This window comes from Otolemur garnettii, unplaced genomic scaffold (genome assembly GCF_000181295.1).
Source record: "Otolemur garnettii isolate 467f Iridium unplaced genomic scaffold, OtoGar3 scaffold00011, whole genome shotgun sequence".
In the NCBI taxonomy this organism is placed as follows: Eukaryota; Metazoa; Chordata; class Mammalia; order Primates; family Galagidae; genus Otolemur; species Otolemur garnettii.
The window spans coordinates 31,288,731-31,313,902 of NW_003852406.1; the positions used below are offsets into that span (position 1 = coordinate 31,288,731).

Here is a 25,172-nt window from a genome sequence, read left to right on the forward strand (position 1 = left end):
TTCTCACTCAATATTGTATCATAACTTTTTGTTATAAAAAGCTTCATCAAGTAAGTGATAAGTTAATGTATCGTTTACATATAGTACAGTGTTTATTGTATAGTTCTGTGAGTTTTGACAGATGCACACAGTCATATAACCACCACCACAACCAAGATGTAGAATAATCCCATCATTTCAGAAAATCTCTGTGTGCTTTTGATGTCAAGCCCTCCCCTCACATCCAGCTCCTGCAGTCACTGTTGTGGCTTCCAGAGTGTCATTAAAATGGTAAAATATAGTATAATTCTGCCTTCTACCCCTCGGGTACAATCCATTGATCTTCATCCATGTCCTTGCATGAGGGAGTTCATCCTTTCTTCCACTGTAAGGATTTACATTGATATAATTCTAACATTTGTAAAAATTCATTACATATCATGTTTTATTTTTATATTCTCCTATTATTTAGATTCTTAAGATGTTTTATTTTTCACTATTATAAATACCATCGTAGTGAACATCTTTATATGTAATCATTGTCACTCATCATTTCTTTAAGGTAGATTCCTAGGAAGAGAAACACTAATTATGACTATTTTTAATGCTCTTAATCCTTTTGTAAACATAAAGTTCTCCCTTGTATTTATCTATGTGATTTATAACAAGTTTGACTTAAAATTCCACTGGATGTTCATAATTCTCTTTTTCCACCCCCTCTTTTTTCAATATTGTCACTGTAGAACTGACCTGAAGTTTCAGTGTAGCCAGCAAGCTAGTGAAATTGTTAAGTCATGGAGACCAACCAGGAGACTTCCCTCTTTTTGGTGAAGATTTTGGAGGAACTGGACAGCAAGCAAAACACCGTTTCTTATCAGGACCTGTGCAAATCGCTGTGCGCCCGCTTCGAACTGTCGCAGCTCGCCAAGCTGAGAAGCGTGCTCTTCTACACGGCTTGTCTCGACCCCAATTTTCCAGCCACGTTATTCAAAGACAAGATGAAATGCACCGTGAATAACCAGCAATCAAAGAAAATCATGGTGGCAGCAGACATTGTCACGATATTCAACCTGATCCAAATGAATGGGGGAGCCGCCAAGGAGAAGCTGCCCACCAGCCGTCAGAAGGCGCGCAGGAAGGAGGCGTCCTTCGAGTCGTGCAGGGTGGACGCGGAGACCTGCAGCGCGGCTGAGTGTGAGCCTCTCAACTGCGAGCTGAGGGACAGGCCTTTTAGCCGGGGGTACCCCACCAGGCAGTCGTCCAAGTGCCGGAAGATGGACTGCAAGGACTGCCCGCAGTTTGTCCCCTCCTCGGAGCCCAACTTCCTGCTGGGTGTCAGCAAAGAGGTGAAAAACCGCGCGGCTTCCTTGGACAGGCTGCAGGCCCTGGCCCCCTACTCTGTCGCCAGCCCTCAGCCCTGTGAGATGCAGAGGACCTACTTCCCCATGAACATTGAGAACGAGTCCATCTCAGACCAGGACTCCCTGCCCCTCAACCAGGGCATCAAGGAGACTTTCATTTCCAACGAGGAACCGTTTGTGGTCCAGTCCTGTGTGCAGAAAAGGAACATCTTCAAGGAGGACTTTCACAATCTGATGGCAGTGTCCCCCAGTATGGTTGGCCCCACCAGCAAAGCAGAGGGTGAGGATGGGGAACCCCAGAGGCGAAAGGACCTTCACAAGCCCCCCTTCTTTAACCACAGCTTCGAAATGCCCTACAACAGCCAGTACCTGAACCCAGTGTATTCCCCTGTTCCTGACAAAAGGCGAGCAAAGCACGAAAGCCTAGACGACCTTCAAGCCTCTACATATTTCGGACCCACCCCAGTAATGGGAACCCAGGAAGCCCGGCGCTGTCCTGGGAGGCCCAGCAAGCAGACCCCGTGGCCAGCCAAAAGCTGGAGCCTAAACACGGAGGAAGTCCCTGACTTTGAACGATCCTTTTTCAGTAGAAATCCCTCTGAGGAAAAGCTACGCTATCCAAACCCCAGCAGCCAGACCCCTAATTTCCCAGCCCCAGACAGGCGCCCAGCTTACCTCTCGCCAAAGGATCAGCAGCAGATTCTGCCTGTTGGCTACGCTGCGAAACCAAATGGGCTCAAAGCTAAAGAGATGCCCTCCCCGGTCGACCTGGAGAAGCACGAACCCGTGAAAAAGTTCAAGGACAAGAGCATCAGCTGTACCAGTGGGCAGCTCAGCTCAGACACCAGCAGTGTAGGCACCCAGACCGAGCAGCACGTGCTGGAGCCCAAAAAGTGCAAAGATCTGGGCGCATCCGGGCAGGCCAAGTACAGCGACAGACTCGCCATGAAGCACTCGGACGACGATTCGGAGGTCGTCAGCGACGACATCAGCGACATCTTCCGTTTTCTTGACGACATGAGCATCAGCGGCTCCACCGGGGTGATACAGTCGTCCTGCTACAACAGCACGGGGTCCTTGTCTCAGCTTCACAAGTCAGACTGTGACAGTTCTCCTGAGCACAACTTAACCAAAATAGCCAATGGGGTTCCCAACAGCAAGGGAGAGAAGGGCACCCGGCTGGAAAACAGCCACCACTCGGAAGAAGAGCTGAAGAGCAGCGTGTGCAAGCTGGTGCTCAGGATCGGCGAGATCGAACGCAAGCTGGAGTCGCTGTCGGGTGTCCGCGAGGAAATCTCCCAGGTCTTGGGCAAACTGAATAAGCTGGATCAGAAAATGCAGCAGCCAGAGAAGGTGAGCGTGCAGATCGATCTGAACTCTCTGACCAGCGAGGCTCCGTCTGATGACAGCGCCTCGCCTCGAATGTTCCGCGCACACAGCGGCTCCCACGGCCCCAAGCTGGAGAGCAGCGCCGACTGGTGCTGCTCCGACGCCAGCGGGAGCAACAGCGAGAGCCTGCGTGTGCAGGCCTTAAAAAAAAGCCTCTTCACCAGGCCGTCCTCCAGGTCCCTGACGGAGGAGAACAGCGCCACCGAGTCCAAAATCGCCAGCATCTCCAACTCACCCCGGGACTGGCGCACCATCACCTACACCAACCGCGGGGGCCTCAGCGAGGAAGAGATAAAAGACGCCGGCCCAGGAGATAATAAGGACTGGCATCGAAAGTCTAAAGAGGTAATTTCCATCTAAGTTCACATAATTGGGAACCGGCTTTCTCCTAGCCCTGGTGTATTTCAAAGCCTTGAACCTTGCATGAACAGGAACGAAGCCCTGCCTCTGCGCATGCGCTAGCTATCCTAGCTTCTGCAGGCTTGTTTCTCTTTGGACTAGAGAGGAGGATGCAGGCAGGTAGTCTGTGCCACCACGTTGTGGTCCAGCCAGGGGCAGCACCTGCTGCTGTGTTGTCTTCAGCAAAAAGGATGTTGGCTTGTGCTGCTCAGGGGCTTAGATGGCAGATATTCATAGAAGGGGGTGCGTGTCAGAGGAGACAAGTGGCACCAAGGACGTCCTGTCCTCTCTGAAATAGCAGGGCACGGGCTAAGTAAATAAGGGAAATGACCCAAAAGGGTGCTGTCTGTGTGTCCCTTTCGTGGACTTCATCGGATGCATGGTATTCTTTTTTTAAAAGGATAAGTTTTTTCATGATAAGATAAATTGGTCAGTAAGAAAAGAAGATAAATAAGGAAATTATTCATAGTTCTCCTAACAAAGACAGTAACTCTTGCTATGATATCTTCCCTTTGTTCTGTTTTTTTTTCCCCTTTCACACTTGTGTATTGTATGTTCAAGTGCTTTTGCATGTTTATAATAGGCTTCGCGTTATCAATTCTAGAATCAATGCACATACTTACACTCAAATTTGTTCTTTTTCTTGTCCCTTGTAGTAAGGATGATTTGTTTCAGTGGGACCTGTGGCTGCTCCTGCTCACTCTAAATGAGTTATGGTGAACCCTTTCTGTCCAAGGTGATGCAGTTTCAGTTTGTTGCTTGTCTCCTTTCTGTTTCCTGTTTCTAAAGGTCTGGACAGACTGGACAGACCGCAAAGCCCTCTGAGGTCTCTAAGGTCTGGTTTGCCTCAGAGAGAAAATACAAATGGTGTGAGCTGCAGAGACGCCAAAGCCAGAGAAGGAGGGAGAGTTCCTCAAATGGTTCTGTGAAGGAAAGGGTTGGAAAACTGGGTTCTAAGAAATATTTTAAGGTCCAATGTGGGAGGGAAAATAAATACACCCATTTTTCCCCCTGATCCCAAAGAATCCTCTGGTGTCTGTGCTTGCCACCACTGAGTCCTTCTGGAGCCACTTACAACATGGTATTGGAGAGGAACTGGCCTGACGTGTGCCACTGCTCTGACAAAATGCTCAGATCCAGACCCTGACCACGGCTCTTAGCTGCCAGGGTCTGGCTAGGTCTCTAAAGCCCTGGGACTCAGAAATCATTTAGAGGACTCAGTGCAGGGGTGCTTCTTCTTCTTCTTTTTTTGATTTTTTTATTTTTATGGATCAACAAATTGTGGTACATGTACACTATGGAATACTATGCAGCCATAAAGAAAGATGGAGACTTTACCTTCTTCATGTTTACATGGATGGAGCTGGAAAATATTCTTCTTAGCAGTGGTGCTTCTGTGGAATGTCAGGTTACATTGATCACAATGCCTACAGTCTATGAAGTGTCAAAGCTTCACAAAACCAGCAGGAATAGTCACAAGCTTAATTACACTTGAAATGGATAGCAAAAAGTTGCTTATACTTGTGATAAGCCCTTTTACTTTGTCCCCTCCTGTGACCCTATTTCTCCCTCCTGGTATGTGGCTCTTAGCACCTCTGGGCTGAGGATTCCCATGGTGGTGACTAGACCAGGCTCACCTTCTGATCTTTGACTCAGAATAGCTCCAACTGCTGAAGGCCAGTTCCTCCCAAATGTCTTTCTTACATGTCCTAGTCTCTGGGTCCCAAACCAGAATTTTCTGTTCCTTCAGAGGCAGTTTTCCTTCTCACTATTTCTATTCTTAGACAGAGGGGTTGACATTCTAGCAATTTCCCAAACTGAAGAGGTCCCTCTGATCTTGACTTCCCTCTTCGTCCTACTCACATCCAGTTTAGCTACTAGACCCTATGGATTTATCTTTTGCAATATTTCTTGCACCCCTGCATCCTTTCCATTTATACACCCCCCCATATCTAGGCTCTTGGCACATTCTCCCTGGGATGCTTGGGCACACCCCAACCTTCCATCTCCTCTCATGGACCATGGCTGCATTCACTTGCCTAAACTCCACTCTCTGTGGGTTGGCAGTGCCTCCTGTGGCCGCTCTTCCTTAGTTCTTAGGCACAACTGAAAGTTCTAACCTTCTTAGCCAGGCCCTCAAAGCCCTGCGGATTTACTTCCACATAACTCTGTCCATATGGAAGGTGCTATCACACCCTGACTGGGTTCTGCTCGTTCACTGGGTGCACAGTAATTGAGCAGACCCTATTATGGCCAGCCCCTATTCCACTGTCAAACTGTCCTTCACGGGATTCTTCCACTAAGCTTGTCTGGTCCACCTACTCTGTGCTGATCTAAGTCCTATGTTGCCCTTAAGGTTTCTGAATTCATAAGTCTCCGGAACCTTTCCTGGGGATTATTGCTGGTCTCTGATGACTATTAGACCTCTGTTTTCAGATGGAGTGGACACAAACTTTGATTAAAAATATATCTTACGTATAGACACTGTCTGCCCAATTAGAACACAGACTCTTCAGTGTTACAACAGGTGTGGGGAGCCATTAACTTTCCATTCATCAGGTGAGAACAGATTCAAACTAGCACGTGGCTTGTGCTAGTTGTGTGACAGTGGGTCAGTCTCTTAACCTCCCTGTCCTGGGTTCCCATATCCATAGTGGGGATAATAATCGTTACAACCACAGAATGTTAATGAGAAGGTGAGATAAGATAATGCACGTTTAGCGCTGAGCAGCCCTTGGTTAATTGTAACTGTGCCTGCAGTGGCTGCCAGCATGGTTATTACTGCCATTTACCCTGCCCCCGCCTGGTGCAGGCCCTGTGTGCAGTAGTTCTGTGAGTGCTGGGCAGTGGTGATGAGCAGAGTAAATAAAAGCAGCGAAGTCTCTTAGAATACTTGACTTTGACGCATTAGAAAATAAGAAGGCATCTCATTTTCTTTTGTGGGTTTGGCAGTTTATCCTGTGTTCTCTGCGTCAGTATCAGTAGTCTTGATGGCTTGGAATAGCTAAATGTTAGGCCAGTGGGTGGGACTTGCTGATAGGCAGGCATGTGTGTCCATTCTCCATGCATGTGTACGATACCCACACTGACACACAGACCGTGTGTGCACACATTGAGTTCTCACGCATCAGCTTTCATCTCGTGCCACCTATGGTCATCCACTTCCTTAGATGCACATACCTTGATTCACATTCTTCTTTTTCTCTTTACGTTACTCACATAGACAGCTTCTTTTGCTCTCTGTTTCATATGTATGGCTTCAGATCATTGGTTTTTATATCTGTGAAGAATATCAAGGGACTGTTTTCTACTTGACAGAACTACTTTGTGGGAGCAGAGCATTGAAAAGCACACAAAGCAACCCCTGCTTTCAAGGAACTCACAGCTTAGTGCAAGAGCCAGATGGGCAAACAGGCAGCTGTAGTTCAGTGTGAAGACTGCTAGTTTATGTGTATGGACATAGTCCTAAGAGTTCAGATAGATGGACCCTGACCTAGTCAAGGAGTACTTCCTGGAGGAAGTGGCATCAGTGAGGAATTCTGAAAGCCTGAATTTAGAAAGTCTCAAAAGACCACAGTTATAGCAGGTTTACTAAGAACAGAGTCCCCTGGGACACACCTCAAGGACTGAGGGTAGCGGTGATTGCCACGTGTAATCACTTATACCCTACACTGTAGTCATTTATATCCTACACTGCTGCCCACATGGCTCCCTGGTCTTGAAAGCCATGCAGATGTCTTTGAAAGGAACCCACCTGGTCCCTGAGAAAATCCCCAGAGGCTGCCAATGTCTGCATCCTAGTTTCTTCTTCCTAAAGAAGCAGAGTAGTGTTAGGATTTCAGCAAGCTCCTGGAGGGACGGACCCATATCTTTTATTCATCTGTATCAGATATAAAATAGTAAAAGAAAGAGGGGACATTACTACCACTAGTAAGCAGAGACTCTCTGAAGCCAGAGGATAGGGTTTAAGTCCCAGACCCAACCCTTACCAGCTGCATGCTCTGGGGCAATTTCCTGAGTCTTTCTGGGCTCCATTTACCTAACCACACAATGGGAATTCCTATGGTATAAGGATCAAATTAAATCACCTCTTCCTGGGACAGAAATGTCAGCTGACCTGAGCACTATTATGATCATAAGCTTTTCCTAGAGAATTTCCCCTGATATGGGTACAATGTGGGTGCAGGTTTCTACTCTGTTTGTTTATAAATAATTGCATTTTACTACCTGGATGTCTACAGGGGTAGGAGGCTGCTGGCTGCCCAATTGCACTATGAAATCTAATGGCATCCGTGCCACTTGCCCAAACTTCTCTGTGCCCTTCTGCAGGCAGACAGGCAGTACGACATCCCCCCGCAGCACCGACTACCCAAGCAGCCCAAAGAAGGCTTCCTGGTGGAGCAGGTGTTCAGCCCTCACCCCTACCCTGCCTCCCTCAAAGCACACATGAAGAGCAACCCCCTGTACACGGACATGCGGCTGACCGAGCTGGCCGAGGTGAAGCGGGGCCAGCCTTCTTGGACCATCGAGGAGTATGCACGGAATGTGGGCGACAAGGGCAAGCTGACAGCCCTGGACCTGCAGGTGAGCCTTTCATTGTCCCTGGGGTGGGGGTAGCCCAGCCGCGCCCTGGTAAATGCAGGAATGGAGCACCGGAGGCTGAGACCAGCCCCCTCCCTTGTCCTTCTGCCCTGGGTCCCCCCATGAAGTTCTAAACTTTAATAAATCAGAGAGCAGAAAAGAGATTTTTAACAAGGGGATTGTTGTTTTGCCTATTTATAGACATTTAGCAGTAGGGACGCTTTATTTATTTCTTTACTTACTTGTTTGTGTATTGGCCATCTGATTTGCTAACGATGCATTTAAGACTCCGTACCAAGTGCAGATCTTACTATTTGCTCACAAGACCTGAGCCAAACTGCTTAATGAAATACAAGCTAATTTCTCCTTCCATATGTAGCACGTGGGATAAGCATATATGTGGGAGCCAAGCTATGGATTATGTTTCCATACGGAGCAGCCCCAGGTAAGAGCCATCGTCTGAAGCTCTGGGCGTGCAGTTGTGGCTGGAGGGCGCGTTTTCTGTTCACCCTCAGGCAGGGCTGGGTTTTGGCCACAGTTTTATTTTGGTGGGCAGCTCTGCCTGTTCCTGTCCATCCCAGTGAATCTGTGTCTCCACATCACTGTAGAAGCAAAGGAAGCATCTTGTCCCCACCTGTGGGGACAAGCTCTGTGGGCAGCCAGGATGTAACACTGAGGGTGCCAGTCACACCCAGGCCCCAGAATGACTGTGTACTTGTGGGGTCAGCATGTCACGGTTCCCCTGAAATGGTCTTTCTCTAAAACAAGGGGCTATGGGTGGTGCAGTGTTATGGAGAGAAAAAGCTTTGGGTTCTTGCAACATTGGGTTCCTATCCAGGGCTCCTCTGCTGGTTCCTAACCAGGGAGTGTTCACTCTGCCTGTTTTGGGCTCAGTCCCTCCACTTGTTACTTGGGCACGATGTCATGCTTACACAGTCATTGTGGGAGTGGGAAATCATGTAACCAGGATCCCTGGCGTTAAGCAAGCACTGCAGAGGAAGGCACTTTCGGGCTAGCAAATGACACTGAAGTTGGTCAGCTGCACGTGGTGCTAGTCAAGGCAGCCTCTCAGGGCCATGAATAGTACCTGCAAGGCAGGGTTGCTATGACCAGCTTCAGTTTACAAATGAGGAGATCAAGGCAGGAAGGGCAGTGGCTTGTCTTCCACCTCAGACGAATCTAAATTCCTACCGGACCATTGAAAGTAAACCCCACGTGTCTCTCACTGTCACCTCTACACCATTTCATTTCTCTTTTCCTAAGAGTTTAGTGGGGCTGTATATCACACACACAAAAACATGATTTCAGTGACATTTGTTTATCCCAGGCAATTATGAGAAGGGGCAGCTCCTGACAGGGTGTTTGTGGGTACGACAGGGACAGTCTGAGCCCTCCTCACCCCTCACCTCATGCATGTTGTGTCCCCATGTGTGCTGCATGTTCCTGGTCCTTTCAGGCTGCTGCTGCCAGCAAGCAGGCCAGACAAAGGTTTGATTCTTCCCTGTGCAGTTTTGCCATGGGTGTGACACCTTGATCTGGGTTTATTAGAATACAGGAACAGCCAACAGGTTGAAAAGCACCCAGAGGTGTGAATGACTCAACTCAATTGATTATTCCCATGACTAATCAATATTTCACCAATATCATGGAATGACCTTGAAAGAGTCAGATTAACTGAATGAATTATAGACTAAGAAATGTCTTTTTAAAGTTGGGGGGGAGGGAGCTGGGATATTAAGCTCCTATAGATTATGTGTGATTTTAATGTGCCAATGTTTGTAATCGTAAAGATAAAATTATAAAAAATAAAATAGAAATAGATTTATGCCTTACAGAATTTTAGGTGACATTATTTAAAAATGCAAAGGAAAGTGTGTCCAGTTGCATAAAATAGGAGGAAATGGAGAGTTTGGTGGCCCTCTGAGGTCGTCTGCGGTAAGCAGAGCGAGTTCCAAGAGGTTTTGGTGGGGTTGGAAAGGCAGGGTCCTGTTTGCTTTCTTCTCTTAGCAGAGACTGAGATACCACCTAGGGCACCTTCAGTGACTGGGCAATCTTCTTGGGGTCCCTTGCTGCCTGGATATAAACTTAGCATCAGTGGTGCCCACTTGAGGGCACAGAAAAAGATACAGGCCCAGCTGTTATTTACAGTGTTTGGCAGCCTAATTAATAACTGGTACATGCGCCTGTGTCCCTTGAAACCTCAGTATTACCTCCCTGCTACTTGGTGCCATTAAGGCCTGCAGTTATCAAAAAAACTAATTAAAAATAGTTTATTTCATTGGCTGAATCCCAGCTCATAATGAAGTTTATATAGCGATGAAAGAAAGACAATTTCCTTCTATCTGAGCCAGAGGGAACAAGGCACAGGGTCTGATATGTTGTTTACACACTGTTTACTTTCTGAGCCAGCTATGGGAAGGTTGGGAAGAAAAGGAGGTCATTTCAACCATACTGTCCTAAGCCTGTCTGCAAGGCGCCAGGCAAAGAACACTGTGGGTACAGCCTCCAGGGCATATCACCCACTCCTGCAGACCTGCAGACCTGCAGACTAGTCTTCCAGCAAAGTACCCCCATCTTAGGTCCATCTCTCCCTTCTGGAGTGTCCATTACATTGGTGAAGACTTTTCACATCAAGGAGAGCAGACTGGCCCCAAGTGCCTGCAATGGACAGAGCTTTGGTGGTGAGGGGCTATGGTTTGAAGATGTCCTAACAGCCAGAGCTGGACAGCAGCAGAACTGCTCCAGCAGCACTCTGCCTCCAGCAGAGGAAGCCAGAGCAGGAGGGTTTTTTGCAAAGGCTGAAGGGTTGGACAGAGCCCCCCTCCCCACATTAAGGATTTTTCCCACATTGATTATTTCCTTCTTTCCATTACAGATGTTCTGGGTGGCCAAGACTCCCACCTTTCTAGATAGCTTGAAAAATTCAACAACCTTTTTAAAACATGATGCCTTAGTGAGGAAGAGGACTGGGAGATTTTAGTAGTCCCCAAATCCCCTTTCTTTCCTTGTACACTGTTGAATGGCAGGTCCTAGGTAGGACAGGAGCAGCAAACTTGCTCTGTAAAGGGCCAGACAGTAAGTACTGTAGGATTTGGGGCCTGGTCTGTCACAAACGCTCAGCTCTGCTGCTGTAGCTGAGTGGCTAAAGCCCACATGTGTGTGAATGGCATGGCTGTGTGCTGATAAATCGTTATTGCTGGCCACTGAGATTATATTCCATCCAATTTTCACACATCGCAAAATATTTTTCTTCTTTTTACTTTTTTATAAAAGATGAATGAACTATTTTTAGCATAAGGGCTGCGCAAAGACAGGTGGCAGGTCAGATTCGGCTTGCAAGCCACCATTGGCCAAGTCCTACGGTAGAAGACTATTCGCAATAGGATAGTAATGAAGCCTGGGTGGCCTCAGGCAGCTGGTGTACTCAAAGGGGTGATGCACAAGTGTTAAGGCAGGGACCATTTATGGTGGTGAGCAGGGTTGAAGTAGCCAGCAAGAGCCAGGGAAGCACCCAGAGACTGGCATCAGCTGCCATCCTTGGATCCAACAAGCCGAGTGAAGGTAGCTGTTAGTGAAACCCACTGAAACCCAGGCTGTGGGAGCAGCATCTGATGGGATGTGGGCTGCAACCCAACAGGGAGGGGGCTGGGGGAAGCAAATACCTCAAGCTCTCTCCTCCTCTCTCCACCGGTTGAACCCACATGGGAGCCAGAAGGCAGAGGAACCCCCCCTGTGATGTGCTCATAGGGATCATTCCCCTGGTGACAAGGTGGAAAAGACTAGAGAATGGATCTAGACGGATAGGTGGAGAATTCCTTACATGCATGAGAATTATCACCATTCCACCAATAACATGTACATGTGAGTTGTTTTTTTTCTTAGTTTTGAGTTTTGAAGTGTTTGTTTTTTGAGCCCATGCTTGTGTGTGTCTGTGTGTGTCATTTTTTAATGTGTCCTTGTTTATGAGCATCAAACAATTGAAGAAAATCTTTGAAATGGACATTTTGTTTGTGTTTAAAGATTTAGGTGGCCTCACTTGGAATTGCAATGTGTTGTTGCTTTTATATGATGTATTATTAAATGCTTACCATAAAATGAGAACATGGCCTTTCTTCATGGAAATAGATAATAACCATCAACACAGAATAGGATTCATGGGCAGTACAGGTTAAATAATATATTTCTCCTGAAAACAGTTCATGAATCTCGGGGAGACCAGGAAACAAATGTCAGTGGGGACTCTGTCTTTGGGGACACTGCACCAAGCCCAGGGACATCACCACGCAGGCCCAGGGTGGGGACAGGCTATCACAGATCTGTGTACCTTGATTTTGAGCTGCTCAGGCAAATGTTTGAAGTTGGAATATTTTATATTTTGTTTGAACTGCTGATCTTGGAGGTGTCTTTGATTTTCAGTGGATGCTTTTTCTGAGAAAAGAACTGACTTGGAGTGATGGGATGGCCTTGCTTCCAGCAGGTCTGTTTTTAGAGACTGTTGGTAGAGAATATCTCTTAGTAACTTTCCTCGTTTCCCTTGCAGTAGTACCAGCCTGGTTTTGGTTGTATGCCCTTGAAGTTTAGAGTCTTCTCCATTCCAGCTCCATTTTGCTTGCTTCGGGTTCTCCTGCATCAGAACCAACACAGCCTTTGTAGTAAGGGAGGGCCAGTGCAGTCTGAGACGTATGGCACCAGGCAGGTGTGACAGGGCTGGACAGCACAGTCATCTCTTAACTCCCAGCGGCAGACAACTCTCACATGCTTCAGGAGTGACAGTTGTCAGAATGTCTTTTACTTGGTCACAAGTATTCACCATATTTCTAACATCTTTTCTTCACTTTTAGACACAAGAATCTTTAAACCCAAACAACTTAGAATATTGGATGGAAGATATTTATACTCCAGGCTACGATTCATTACTAAAACGTAAAGAAGCTGAATTCAGACGAGCCAAGGTCTGCAAGATTGCTGCTCTGATTGCGGCTGCCACGTGCACTGTCATCCTCGTCATTGTCGTGCCCATCTGCACGATGAAATCATGAGCCCATGAGTGCAGCTCTGTGGATGGCTGGTGACTGCCCATGTCTTCCTCTGCACTTTAAAATATTGCAGCAGTTGTGGCAACAGTTTGTTGAAACAGATGAAGTCCTGGAGGCTTTTCTGCAAATAATAAAGGCAGCCTTCAGAAAGTACATGTTCTAGTGTGAAATCTACCTACCTATGTTAGCTTTGACTTAATTTACTCTGTGCGTTTTTAGAAGTGCAATATCTTTTCCTACCAAAAGAATGTAATGGACTATTGGTAAATACAAAATGAATATTCAAAGCGGAAAAAGAGAAAAGATTAATTGGATTCTTTCCATTGTGGTGATGTTTCATGGCAGGGAATAGGTTATACAGAAGGTATTTAATATGTGCCTCTTTGGGAGAGGCTAAGGGAGTAGGCAGGATGAGAAGAAAGAGGGTGGGTTCTCTTCTCCTTAATGATCTTAGACCATTGCTGGTGAAGGAACAGGGTGTGTATTCATGAAGGATGTTACTACTCTGCCGACTCTTCTCAAGGGCTACTGATTTTTCATTCTTGCCCTTTTTGCCATCAACATGACAGAATATCTGCATCATTGCAGACCTTCACAGAAATATTCTGGACCTTCTTTGTGCCCAGGGTAGGAAGGAACTGGACTACCAAATCAGCCACAGAATGTGCTCTCACTGTGTCATGGGCCAAGGTATTCAGGCCAGGAGACTTTCCTATGCCCAGCCCACAGTGTGGAGAGCTCCTTGTTAATGACCATGACCACTCCAAAGGATCTGTCATTTGTTCTTTGGTGTGTGGCTCTGTTCCTTGATTTTCTGTCTCTTGAAGAGTTTGGAACTTGTCCTTGTGCCTTGAAGAGTAGAGACAATGGCTAAACTTTGACATTATATCTGTTGACCATAGTTTTCCTGCACCAATATCAGCCATTTTCAATGGCTTTAAAAAGATCTGGTACACTTGTTCAATAACATGGTAAGGGCACTGAGGTCTTCTCCACTACCCCAACACTGACTCCAGAGTTTTGAATACTTGTCAGCAGTGCAAAAAATATTATCTATTTAACTGTTTATCTATCTATATGTCTATCTAAATATCTAATTTTCATTTGTTGTCTTCTCTGTTAAATAACTTGAGAGCAAAGTTTCTCCAGTGTACAAGAAGCTGTTGTAATTTCATCAGAGTTCGATACCAGTTTCCACCTGCTGAATGGTGCTTTGACAATAATTGGAAGAGAGACTACTTATCAGCATCTGATTCTAATATATTGTTAGGGGTTGAAGAAAAAAGTGATTGGCAGAAACTAGCTACCTGAAATTTTTTGATAACTAGATGGGATTTAAAAACATTTTTGATTGTAAGAATGATCACTCTGGATGATATAAATTCTTACAAGACAGGTTTGGGAAGCTTCTCAATTCCTAAAGCAATAGGAGTCCAGCATCCATTCTTAAAAAAGTCCAAATAATACTTAGCTTGCTGTGTCTAATTCTATTGTTCACTTTTAAGGAGTAGTCAATAAACTTTATGATGTTAACAAATGAGGGATGGATGTTTTCCTCTGTAGTGCACCTTTACTTTTAGAGGTCTTCACGTTATCTACTTATCTTGTCAGGTCTATGTGGATTTTCAGTTAGGTGACTGAAAAATTAAGCCTCTGTATGGAAAACTGAGGCTTTATAATTAAAAATGAAAAAAAAATATTTCTCTATATTACTGTCTGTTGTCATAATTTTAGTCTTTTGGTGCTGTTTTGGTTTGGGCACATTACATAATGTTGTTTCTTTCACCCTAAGGATGATACTAGATTATCACCCTTGGGAGTTGCCTTTCCACCTCACCTCCTCAACCAATAAGACTCTATATCACATTCTAATTCCACCAGTCTCCTCATTATCATAGATTATTAACCTGCCAGAGCAGAGAGACAGGGAATTCCAACCTCTTGTTCTGTGATTTGCAGAAGAGTGGAGAGGTACTTGCCTAGGATAAGAAAGATCTTGTCAGATCTCACTCTGGCTCCTCCTTTTGACAGATGGGACCATAGGAGCTGTACCAAACCACTTTTGCCACTGCCCTTGGGTGAATCTATTCCATACAGGCCATGTTTGGGCCATGTGCCTAGCTGCCACAGGGACATGACTATCAGCCCCACTGCAAGCATGGAAGTGAAAGAACTCTGAAATTTTCTTCTACCCTTTTCATAGCTGGGGAGATAGAGAAATTCAGTCTTGTTCCAAGTCCAGGGTAGCTTTAAACTTCTGCTCCACATCATTGTCACACAATGGGAACATCCAGTCCTGGTAATACCATAGGAAATGGGATAAGGAAGGCCAAAGGGGAAGTGGTTTTTCTGAAAAGAGGTCATCTTCAGCCTGATATTAGCAAGTCTGGTGTTGAAGTTATGGGTCTTTATCACCACTTGAAGCTAAGGATGCTTGGGGTCTAAGAATAAATAGGAGGTCAAGTTTACAGCTAGATTCCTTTTGGCCATTAATCCTAAGCTTGCTCCAGCCTTTTCTGAGACCCCTGACCCACTCTAGCACTTCTATCCCATCAGTTAGCAGAATAGAGCAAGATAGAGTCTAGTTGGGAGGGAAACATCTATGCATTCCTCTTACATTTGCCTACCATCTCCTGCCGCTGCGAGCTTCCTCCAGCCCACCTGTGGACTGGCCTATCTTCTGTCCCGACTGCCATCTCCCTCCACACTCTGACATCTCTGAAGTATTCCCTGTGCCTGAGTCTAAAATCACTACATGATCAGAATTCACTTTGTTGTTCTTTCATTTAAAAGATAAATAATCAGATATTATTCAAGAGATGATTTTGGAATAAAATGTCCTTAGCCCATCATTAAACTCAGAATCATTTCATCTTCTTTTCTAATCTGAATTTGTTTCGAATACAGCCTTGCAGAAAACCAATAACAACAATCTGGTTCACAGTTTTCAGACATTTCACACCAGTCCTCCCTTCTTCAACCTGCAAATGCCATAAAGTATATCGTACTTACATCATTTGTTACAGCCGGTTACAGATTGTTAGTATTTTAGGGCATGCAGCTATGTGATTGATATCTGCAAGGCTAGTTTGACAGATGTGCTAAAAATCACTGTTCTGACATCTGGGCCATAGTTCTGGTACCTTTATTGGAATCAAGGCTGTGCTGGTTTTGTTCACAATTTATTAAGATAACAGACGCAGCGCCTCATTTGTTGGGTTCTTTTTTTGAGCTCTGCCAACAGCAAATGATTCTATTAAGTGGTATGCAAATTTGTGAATGTTGAGATTCATCATGCTTCATATTATAACCAACCTGCAAGAATATTGTGGTCAGTTGTGTGAATTCCAAATCAATATATACTGTATATTGTACTAGGAAATTTGTATTTAAAGGCAAAGATATAATTGTTGGTATAACTGGGGGAAGGGGTATTAGGTATTTATTTATTAACAATGAGAAATGCAACAAATTTCATTATTTATGCCTTATGAATAAAAGAGTGTGGAATGTCAGGTGAAGTTTTATGTGCAAGAGCCTAAAGGAAAGGTTATTCTGGAGGCAGGGACTGTGTCTTTTCTATGTTTGTTCTGTACAGCTCTCAGCACACTCTTGGTGCTTGATAAATGTTATATGATACCAATAACTAAGCACATTTTTAGATCTTTTTTCAAATGGCTTGTGCAAAATTTGGTTAACGTACAATGGTTGGTTTGAAGCTATCATGTAAAATTTGCCTCTCTAAATATAATCAAAAATAAACTGAAAAATATAAAATACCTTGCAGTGAGGCTTTATTTTTGGCATAAATCATAATCGTTCACAATGCACACATTGTAAGTGTCCAGCTTGATGATTTTTCATAAATTGGACATCTCCATGTAATCAGCACTTAGAGAAAACAACCCTCAGAAAATTCACACACCCCAGAAGCCTCCCTTATGCCCTCTTCTAGTTAAAATCCTGCAAAGAAAAACCATCATCTTGACTTCTAAAGTCCTGTCAAGCTTTGCCTGCTTTTCAGCTCTATGCAAATGTCCTCTTTCATGTCTGCCTTCTATCATTCCCCATGACCTCTGTGAGAGATGTCCACATGGTTATGTGTGGCTGTAGTTTTCTCATTCTCATTTCACTAACCCATGTGAATATACCACAACTTATTTATGCATTTTACCATTGAGTGGACATTCGGGCAGTTTCTCGTTTGTAGCTATGCTCCTGCTGAATATTCTTGCATAGGTCTCCCAGTGAATGTATGTGTGCATTTTTGTACACAGGAGTGAAACTGCTGAGTCATGAGATGAAGTCAGAGTATGAGGTCCATACTCTGCCTAAGCAGATACTCCCACCATATTTTTAAACACGGTTCTACCAATATACACTCTCATCAGCGGCACATATGGAGATTGCATTTTCTCCCCATCCTACTCAATAATTAATATTGTCTGTCCTTCATTCAGCCATTCTGCTGGGTGTGTAGTGGTATCCCATTGTGTTTTTAATTTGCATTTCCCTGATGATTAGTGAATGAGATTTCCTACCTTTTTGTATGTTATATTTTATTGGACATTTGGACATCCTATTTGTGAAGTGTTTGTTTATATTTTTGCCCAGTTTCATCTAGAGCCATTTGTGTTTTTCTTACTGATTTGTATGAATTCTTCATCTATTATGGAAATGAGTTCTTTGCCAGACATACATTTCAAATATTATTTTCTATTCTGTGAGTTGTATCTTTTACTGTATTGATGGTGCCTTTTTTGATGAATGGAAGTTCTAAATTTTAGAACTAAATTCTAATTTTAGTTTAGAAATTTATCATTTTCTTCTATGATGATTGAGAATGTGGGTTCTATTTAAGAAATATTTATACATGTGCATTTTTCCATATTTTCTTCTAGAAGCTTTATCGATTTATTTTCATAGTTAATCCTGTATTCCTCCTGAAATTGACATTTGTACCTGGTATGAAGTGGATCTTATTACAGAGATCATCCAAAAGGTTCTTGTATGTGTTTATGGCTTTCAGGCTTTTTATTCTGCTCCTTTAGTCTATTCATCTTTTCTTATATAAGAACATGAACATAAGTTTTCCATCCCGGATATATCAAGGCATTCCCCAACTATGAGGAATATGAATAATAGCTGACCTGAGCAGAAGCCTTGGTGCATTTCTTGCTTGCAAAATCATAGCATGGAGGATGGTGATGAGAGAATGCATCTAGCTCCTTTTATTCCTTCTACCACTCACAGATGTCACTGGCTTCCCTTCTTGTCGTTAAAGAAAAGTGATTACTTTAAGCATGAGTCACAGCACATTGCAAAAAGCAATTAATGTCTTAACACCTCAACACAGCAAGAAGTCTCTGACAGGGTCTTGTAGAACGTTAAGGTAACTGTACAATGTTAGGTATAAGAATGCTTACAAAGTTTCACAATAAAATATTAATTTAGACCCACAAATCCAAAGCTTGCATTGAGCTGGGCTGGTCCTAGATTGGATTTTGCCTAAGTGCTCGGAAAAAAGTGAATTAAGAAAATAATGTGTAAGTAATCTTGTAGGAAAAAATGTTTATCCCCCGCCCCAAGAGAACAAATCAATATGCAATATACTGTTGTAAGGCATTTTAATCTATCATTAATTTAGCTTCCTTCCCCCAAGTACTAGCAAAAATCAATACATGGTTAACTTACTTTACATTATTGAGTGTACTTTTTAAAAAACGCATACACTATATCCTAGTGCTCTAGAATTCAGGTTTTGGGCTAGCTCCCGCTGACTTCCTCCATAGTTAGCCTAAATCATTAAGGTACATGGATTTGTTTGTATCTTCATTAGTCTTTGTGATGCAACGGAGAGTACAAGGCACACAGGACCTCACAGAAGTGATGCTACATTCCAGGAAAAACAGATCAGCATGTGAAAACAGGAAGAAGGCATCTGAGTTTCTGGCTGGACCCAGGCCCTGCATTTCAACCCTTGCAACACTGCTCCTTACAAACATTGCCACTTTACTGACTTCAAATCAACTTTGACTCGTAGCAGTTTGTAAAAATTCCTGAAAGATTCATTAAATCCTGGACACAAACTATTGTTAGAAATCAGCAGTGCAAGTGTGGTTAATTGCAAATACAGTTTCATTTGTCAAGGAGAGCACCTAATAAACGATCCCTGATAAGTCACTGAGTAGGCATCCTGTTAACAGAAGAAATGTACATGGTATTTTCATGGTTACTCAGTCGTGGTCACACATTTTAATGGTTCTTGTACAATTGCAGTCCCAGTGAAGGAGCCTTGCCCAGCTCGCTTTCCCTGGACCAATGCTGATCTGGATGCCTCCGCCACTCTAAATAAGCATTTTGGCACTTTATTATTAAAGTTCAGTTTTACCATCGGCAATATATATGTGACCTATACACTTCTTTCTAATTCAACCCTTTCCTTACCCTTTGGTTTATTCATTATTTATTTAGTCAAGGATATTTATTGAGCAATTAGAATATGCAAGGTGGTTTGATGCTGACATAGTGTTACCTGCTGTGTCCCCAGAGCTGAGAATGCCTTATACGTACCAGATGCTTAACGAACACTAGGGTTTTTTGTTTTGTCTTTTCTTTGTTTTGAGAAAGAGTTGCACTCTGTGCCTTGGGTAGAGTGCTATGGCATCATAGCTCACAGCAATTTCAAGCTCCTGGGCTCTAGGGATCCTCCAGCCTCAGCCTCCCAAGTAGCTGGGACTACAGGTATGTGCCACTACACCCACCTATTTTTTCTATTTTTAGTAGAGACAGGGTGTTGCTCTTGCTCAGGATGATCTCAAAGTCCTGAGCTCAAGCAGTTCATCTGCTTCGGCCTCCCAGAGTGCTAGAATTACAAGTGTGAGCCACCATGCCTAGCCAATAAACATTTGTTGAATGAATAAAAGTCTTAGATCTGCTGTCGTGGAACTTCCAATCTAATGAGTGTACAGATAATAATCCTGTAAGTGAATAAATACTATGATTTCAACCAGCAATAAGTGCAATGTAGGAAAGGAAAGGGAAAACTGAGGGAGAGATCAACTCAGAGAGGAGCAAAGGAACTGCTTGAGTTAGGGCAGCCAAGGGAGGCTTCTTGGAGGCGGTGGCATGCAGACAGCCAAGAGAGAGAATTTCGGGCAGAGAAAATTTGTATTTCAAAGGTCCAGGATCAGCGAGGCCCCAGACAGCAAAGTGTCAGAATACAAAAAATAAAAGACATGGTTAATACAAAGCCAGGCAGTCACTTCTAGAACTTTTCTGTCCTGGAAAACCATTTTTGCCCTGGAGGTGGTTATGAAGCTGCCTGGGATGGGGTGTACTGCACGGACCATATTGGTTCTGTTTGATTTTGTCAGGCCTTTCCCTGTGGGTCATTTATTTCCTCTGCACATTAGCCTGTTGAGTCAGGATTTTTTTTTTTTTCCTGAGACAGGAGCCTCAAGCTGTCCCCCTGCGTAGAGTGCTGTGGCATCACCCCAGCAACTTCCAACTCCTGGGCTCAAGTGAGTCTCCTTCCTCAGCTTCCTGAGTAGCTGGGACCACAGGCACCTGCCACAACGCCCAGCTATTTTTTGGTTGTAGGCATCATCGTTGTTTGGCGGGCCCAGGCTGGATTCGAACCCACCCCCTTGGGTGTACGTGGCTGGCGCCTCAGCCACTTGAGCCACAGGCGCTGAGCCAAGTCAGGATTATTAATGTTGACCAAAGAAACCAAAGACATGAGTCCTGCCCCAGCCAGGCTTGGGGAACCTGTGGCCTTCCAGATTCCCAAGGGCAGCCCCTCAATGGAATTTAAACTTCATAGGACAAATTTCTTTATTAAGCTTTAGGCAAAACAGCCAAGACCTAAACTCATATTGAGTGAGCCCAGGTATTCTAACTTGAAATTGTAAGCAGAGCTTGGACTGGGGTTTCAACTGGAGGAAGGCTTACTTATCTAGGGCTCAGACAGAACCACTCACGTGGATTTACACCAGAAATATAAATCATTTGGCCTAATCCAGCACACTCAGTTCAGTGAGGAGCACATGACAGCCAAGCGCCCAGGAAACAGAGACAAGACAGTTCACAGGAAGACGTGGAGTGGGAACGGGGTTTAGAATTAGACAGACACAGGGTTGATTACTGAATGTGCCACTCTGCTTAAGCTTGAGCAAGTTTTAGCCTCTCAGGCTTTCTGCAAATGGAAATAATAACCTCAATCTCACAAGGTTTTGAGGTGATTAAATGTAAATCCATATACAAAGCCCGTGATTCATAATAATTAACAAATGAGCCCAGAAAGGCAGAGAGATGGGAGGTGAGGGTTAAGTTGGAAACCAATGGTCAGAATCACCAGATAGCCACAGTCCCAAAGGCTGCCAGGTCAGTGAATGACTCACCTGAGGGTTTAATATGAATGTCTTGAGGTTACAAAACCCCACAGCAGGAGCCCAGTGCCCACAAAGAAAGCAGAAAGCAAAGAGTCTGCTAGGAAATGATTAGATATTTGCTGTAGGAACTCTAAATAGACTTTCAGGGATTTAACACAAGGGCTTAGGAGTATCCACAAGAGAGAGAAGGGCTCTGGCATTAGGATTCCGTCACCAGGAGGCAGAAAAGAAGATAGAGAACTGATCAGAAGGTGAAAATCTTGTCTGGAGTGTGCATACCAAGGGCAGAATGGGATACTGATTTGCCGAACCATTCACTCAGCCCTGGATCATTCATTCACCTGTCCATTCAAACAAGGCCTCCTAAGCACCTACTATTAATTCTGGTGATCCGAGAATGATAGGGCAAACACAATTTCTATCCCCAGGGAGCTCAGAGTCAGCCATAAGAGGCAGATGTGTAATTCAATGATCACAGCATTATGAGAGGTGGCTGCAGGCTGTCTGGGAGACAAGAGGGTTAAGTAACTCTGGAGAATCCAGAAAAGTTTCAGAGAATAGATGGCATTTATATCTGTTTCTTGCAGAATGAATGAGTTCACCAAGAAGAGAAAATAAGAAAGCTATTTCTTTTCTTTTTTTTTGAGACAGAATTTCATTATGTCACCCTCAGTAGAGTGCCATGGCTTCACAGCTCACAGCAACCTCAAACTTTTGGGCTTAAGTGATTCTCTTGCCTCAGCCTTCCAGTAGCTGGGACTACAGGTGTTCACCACAACATCCAGCTATTTTTTTTGCTACAGTTGTCATTGTTGTTTAGCTGGCCCTGGCCGAGTTCAAACCTGCCAGCCTCAGTGTATGTAGCTGGTGCAATAACCACTGGCACCAAGCGAGGAAGCTATTTCAAACAGAGAAAACATTGTGGGCTAGTGGGCTAGTATATGGAGATTCATAAAAGGAAGGTAGGTACATTTTTGGAGGATGGTTCTCTGTGGCTGCACTACAGAGCTTTATGAGTGGAGTGGAAATAGTGGAATGTCATTGCCCCCATTTTACTGCCTAAGAAACCCAGGCTTATAGGCCGAGTGACTTGCCCAGGGTTGAACAAGGCATAGTCAAGAAGTAGAAAGGAGAGTTGAGCCGCTGTTCCTTGTCTCTAGCGTCCATATTTCTATTCTAGCACACTTTTTTTCTGTAAAGTGTCCTTTAACAATATGTAAGTCAGTGTTTTGTAACTTAGAGTAATTTTCCTATGCCACTTCAGCATAGACAATTTATTTGCAGATAATAGAGTCAAGATTTAGATGCAATAATGGGTAAATTTAGGTATATAAAGGAGGTACTTTATACCTCTAAGAAAAGAATGGATTGTTTAGTAAATTGGGTTAGCACAATTGGCTAACCTTTTGTGAAAAGCTAAACTAATGTCCACATCTTTCACCAAAATAAATTCTACATAGCCTAAAGAATTTAATGCTAAAAAATATGAAACAATCAAGGTACTGGCAGAAACTCTAAGTAAATATAAAGGCTTTTTCTGTGCATGACACCAAGGAAATTATAAAGAAACCTTTGATAAATCTGCCTGCCTGTATAAATGAGTTGGCATCTGCTTGCAGCCAAGTCAGAGACACTGGCACTGGACTTGCTCTCCCATGGTAAAACCCTAGAAAACTGAACAAAATGTAGGAAATAAATGAAATGATTATTTTCAGACATTATAAGCACTCAGGTCACCCTGACTTTCCACCTAGAACACTTTCTGTACCAAGATGGGGAAAGGGGGAGCCCAGCAGAGATGGTAGTTATGTGGAGTTGAGGGCAGAGAGATCAGAGTTCATAGAGACCTGGATAGCTGGACATCGGACTGAGCACTGGAGGGGAGAGAACTATACAGTTAAGGTCCATTGAGTCTGCATACATGTCCTTTTGAGTCTTTGGTTGAATTCTAACTAGCACATCACATTAAATGTAAATTATGTAAACAGTCCAGTTAAAAGGTAGAGATTGTCTAACTAGACAAAAAGCAAGACCCAACTCTATTGTGTCTACAAGCAATTCATTTTAAATATAAAGATACAGGTTAAAAGCAGAAAGACAGAAGAGAATTCCTGTGAGCGTTAGTTATAAGGGAGCTGAAGTGTCTACATTAACAGCAACTTCTAAGAAAGGAATATTACCAGAAACAGAAAAGGGTATTTCATAACAATGAAAGTACATGCTTCAAGAATTCATAGGGATTCTAAATGTGCATCTATCTAACTATAGGTCTTCAATACTCTTGAAGCAAAACTAATTGAACTGAAAAAATTACACTGTTCAAATCTTCTGTTTTCTTACTGATTTTTCCTTTGTTTATTCTAACAAGGAGATGTGCTAAAGCCTTCTGCTATAAGCATGCATCTTTTCATTTCTCTTTTAAAATTTTATTTCTGTCCATTTTTATTTTATATAGTCTGTGGATATATCATCACATGCACACAATTTATTATCGTTACAACTTATTTCTTGGTGATCTGACCCATTTTCATTGTGAAAAATTTACCTTAATCTCTAGTCCTGCTTCTTTTTTTAAAATCCACTCGGTCTGATTTTAGTCAACTTGCACCAGGCTTTCTTTTACTGTTTGCATAGCAAATCTTTTGTCCATTTCTTTTCTTTTAATGTTTTTGTTCCTTATATTTAAAATGTCTCATAACACAGCTAAAAGTGGATATTTCTTTTTTGAAACTTTTGACATTCTTTCATTTTAATTTACTTTAAATACGATTGCTTATTGATTTGGGGCTATACCTGCCATTTGCGATCTATTTTTCTCTACTTATTCTATGCTGTCCCTTTTCTATTCTTTTTCCTACCCTTGCTATAATTATCTTTTATTATGTCATGTTAACCCCAACTAGTTTGATAGTTATCCTTTTTTTTAAGAACCCCCCCAATGTTATTTTAGTGATAGCTTTACATGCACAAATAGCCTGCAATATACACTATTGTCTTATTCCGACTAACATAAATTAGCACATTTACCTCCTCTCTGATAATGCAGGGATCTTAAAACTCTTTAACTCCATTAATCTACCTCTCAGCTTATGCCCTATTGTTGTTTTGTTTTGTTTTTTTTTTTTTTTTTTGAGACAGAGCCTCAAGCTGTCCCCTTGGGTAGAGTGCCATGGCTTCACTGCTCACAGCAACCTCCAACTCCTGGGCTCAAGCGAGTCTCCTGCCTCAGCCTCCCAAGTAGCTGGGACCACAGGTGCCCACCACAACACCCGGCTATTTTTTGGTTGCAGCCATTATTGTTATTTGGCGGGCCTGGGCTGGATTTGAACCCGCCAGCTCAGGTGTACGTGGCTGGCGCCTTAGCCGCTTGAGCCACAGGTGCCGAGCCGTTGTTTTGTATTTTTAACTGCAAAATATTATATTATTGTTTTATAGAGTAAACAATTTAGATTACCTACATATGTACTACTCTCATAGCTCTTCATTTTTTCTTATAGCTCCAAACTTCCATTTGGGATTTATTTCCTTATGCCTAAAGAATTTCTTTTAATATTTATTTTAATATAAATCCATGGGTAATGAATTCTCTTATTTCTTGCTTGTCTAAAAATGTCTTTATTTTAATTTCATTATAACAGAAATATTTTTCAGGTTAAGAATTCTATGGCTTGGTGCCCATAGCTCAGTGGCTAGGGTGCCAGCCATGTATACTTGGGCTGTTGAGTTCGAACCCAGTCTGTGCCTGCTAGACAACAATGACAATTACAACAAAAAAAATAGCTGGGCATTGTGGTGGGTTCCTGTAGTCCCAGCTACTTGGGAGGCTGAAGCAAAGAGAACAACTTAAGCCTAAGAGTTTGAGGTTGCTGTGAGCTCTGATGCCACGGCACTCTATCAAAGGCAACATAGTGAGACTCTGTCTCAAAAAAAAAATCCAATTTTCTATTATTATAGTGACATGATCCCATTGTATTCTGGCTTCCAGGAATCCTGTCCTATTGTTACACTGGTTGCAATGTAGTCTATTTGTCTTT

At 43.5% G+C, this 25,172-nt stretch overlaps 1 protein-coding gene across 1 annotated transcript; it reads left to right on the top strand.

Annotated features, from left to right (window-relative positions):
* Positions 1-726: 726 nt before the first annotated feature.
* Positions 727-12,748, top strand: KIAA1024 (KIAA1024 ortholog). The gene is made up of 3 exons (XM_003784573.2): positions 727-3,074; positions 7,458-7,712; positions 12,551-12,748. The coding sequence occupies exons 1-3, from the start codon at positions 774-776 to the stop codon at positions 12,746-12,748; spliced, it is 2,754 nt and encodes a 917-aa protein (XP_003784621.1). The 5' UTR covers positions 727-773.
* Positions 12,749-25,172: the final 12,424 nt, after the last annotated feature.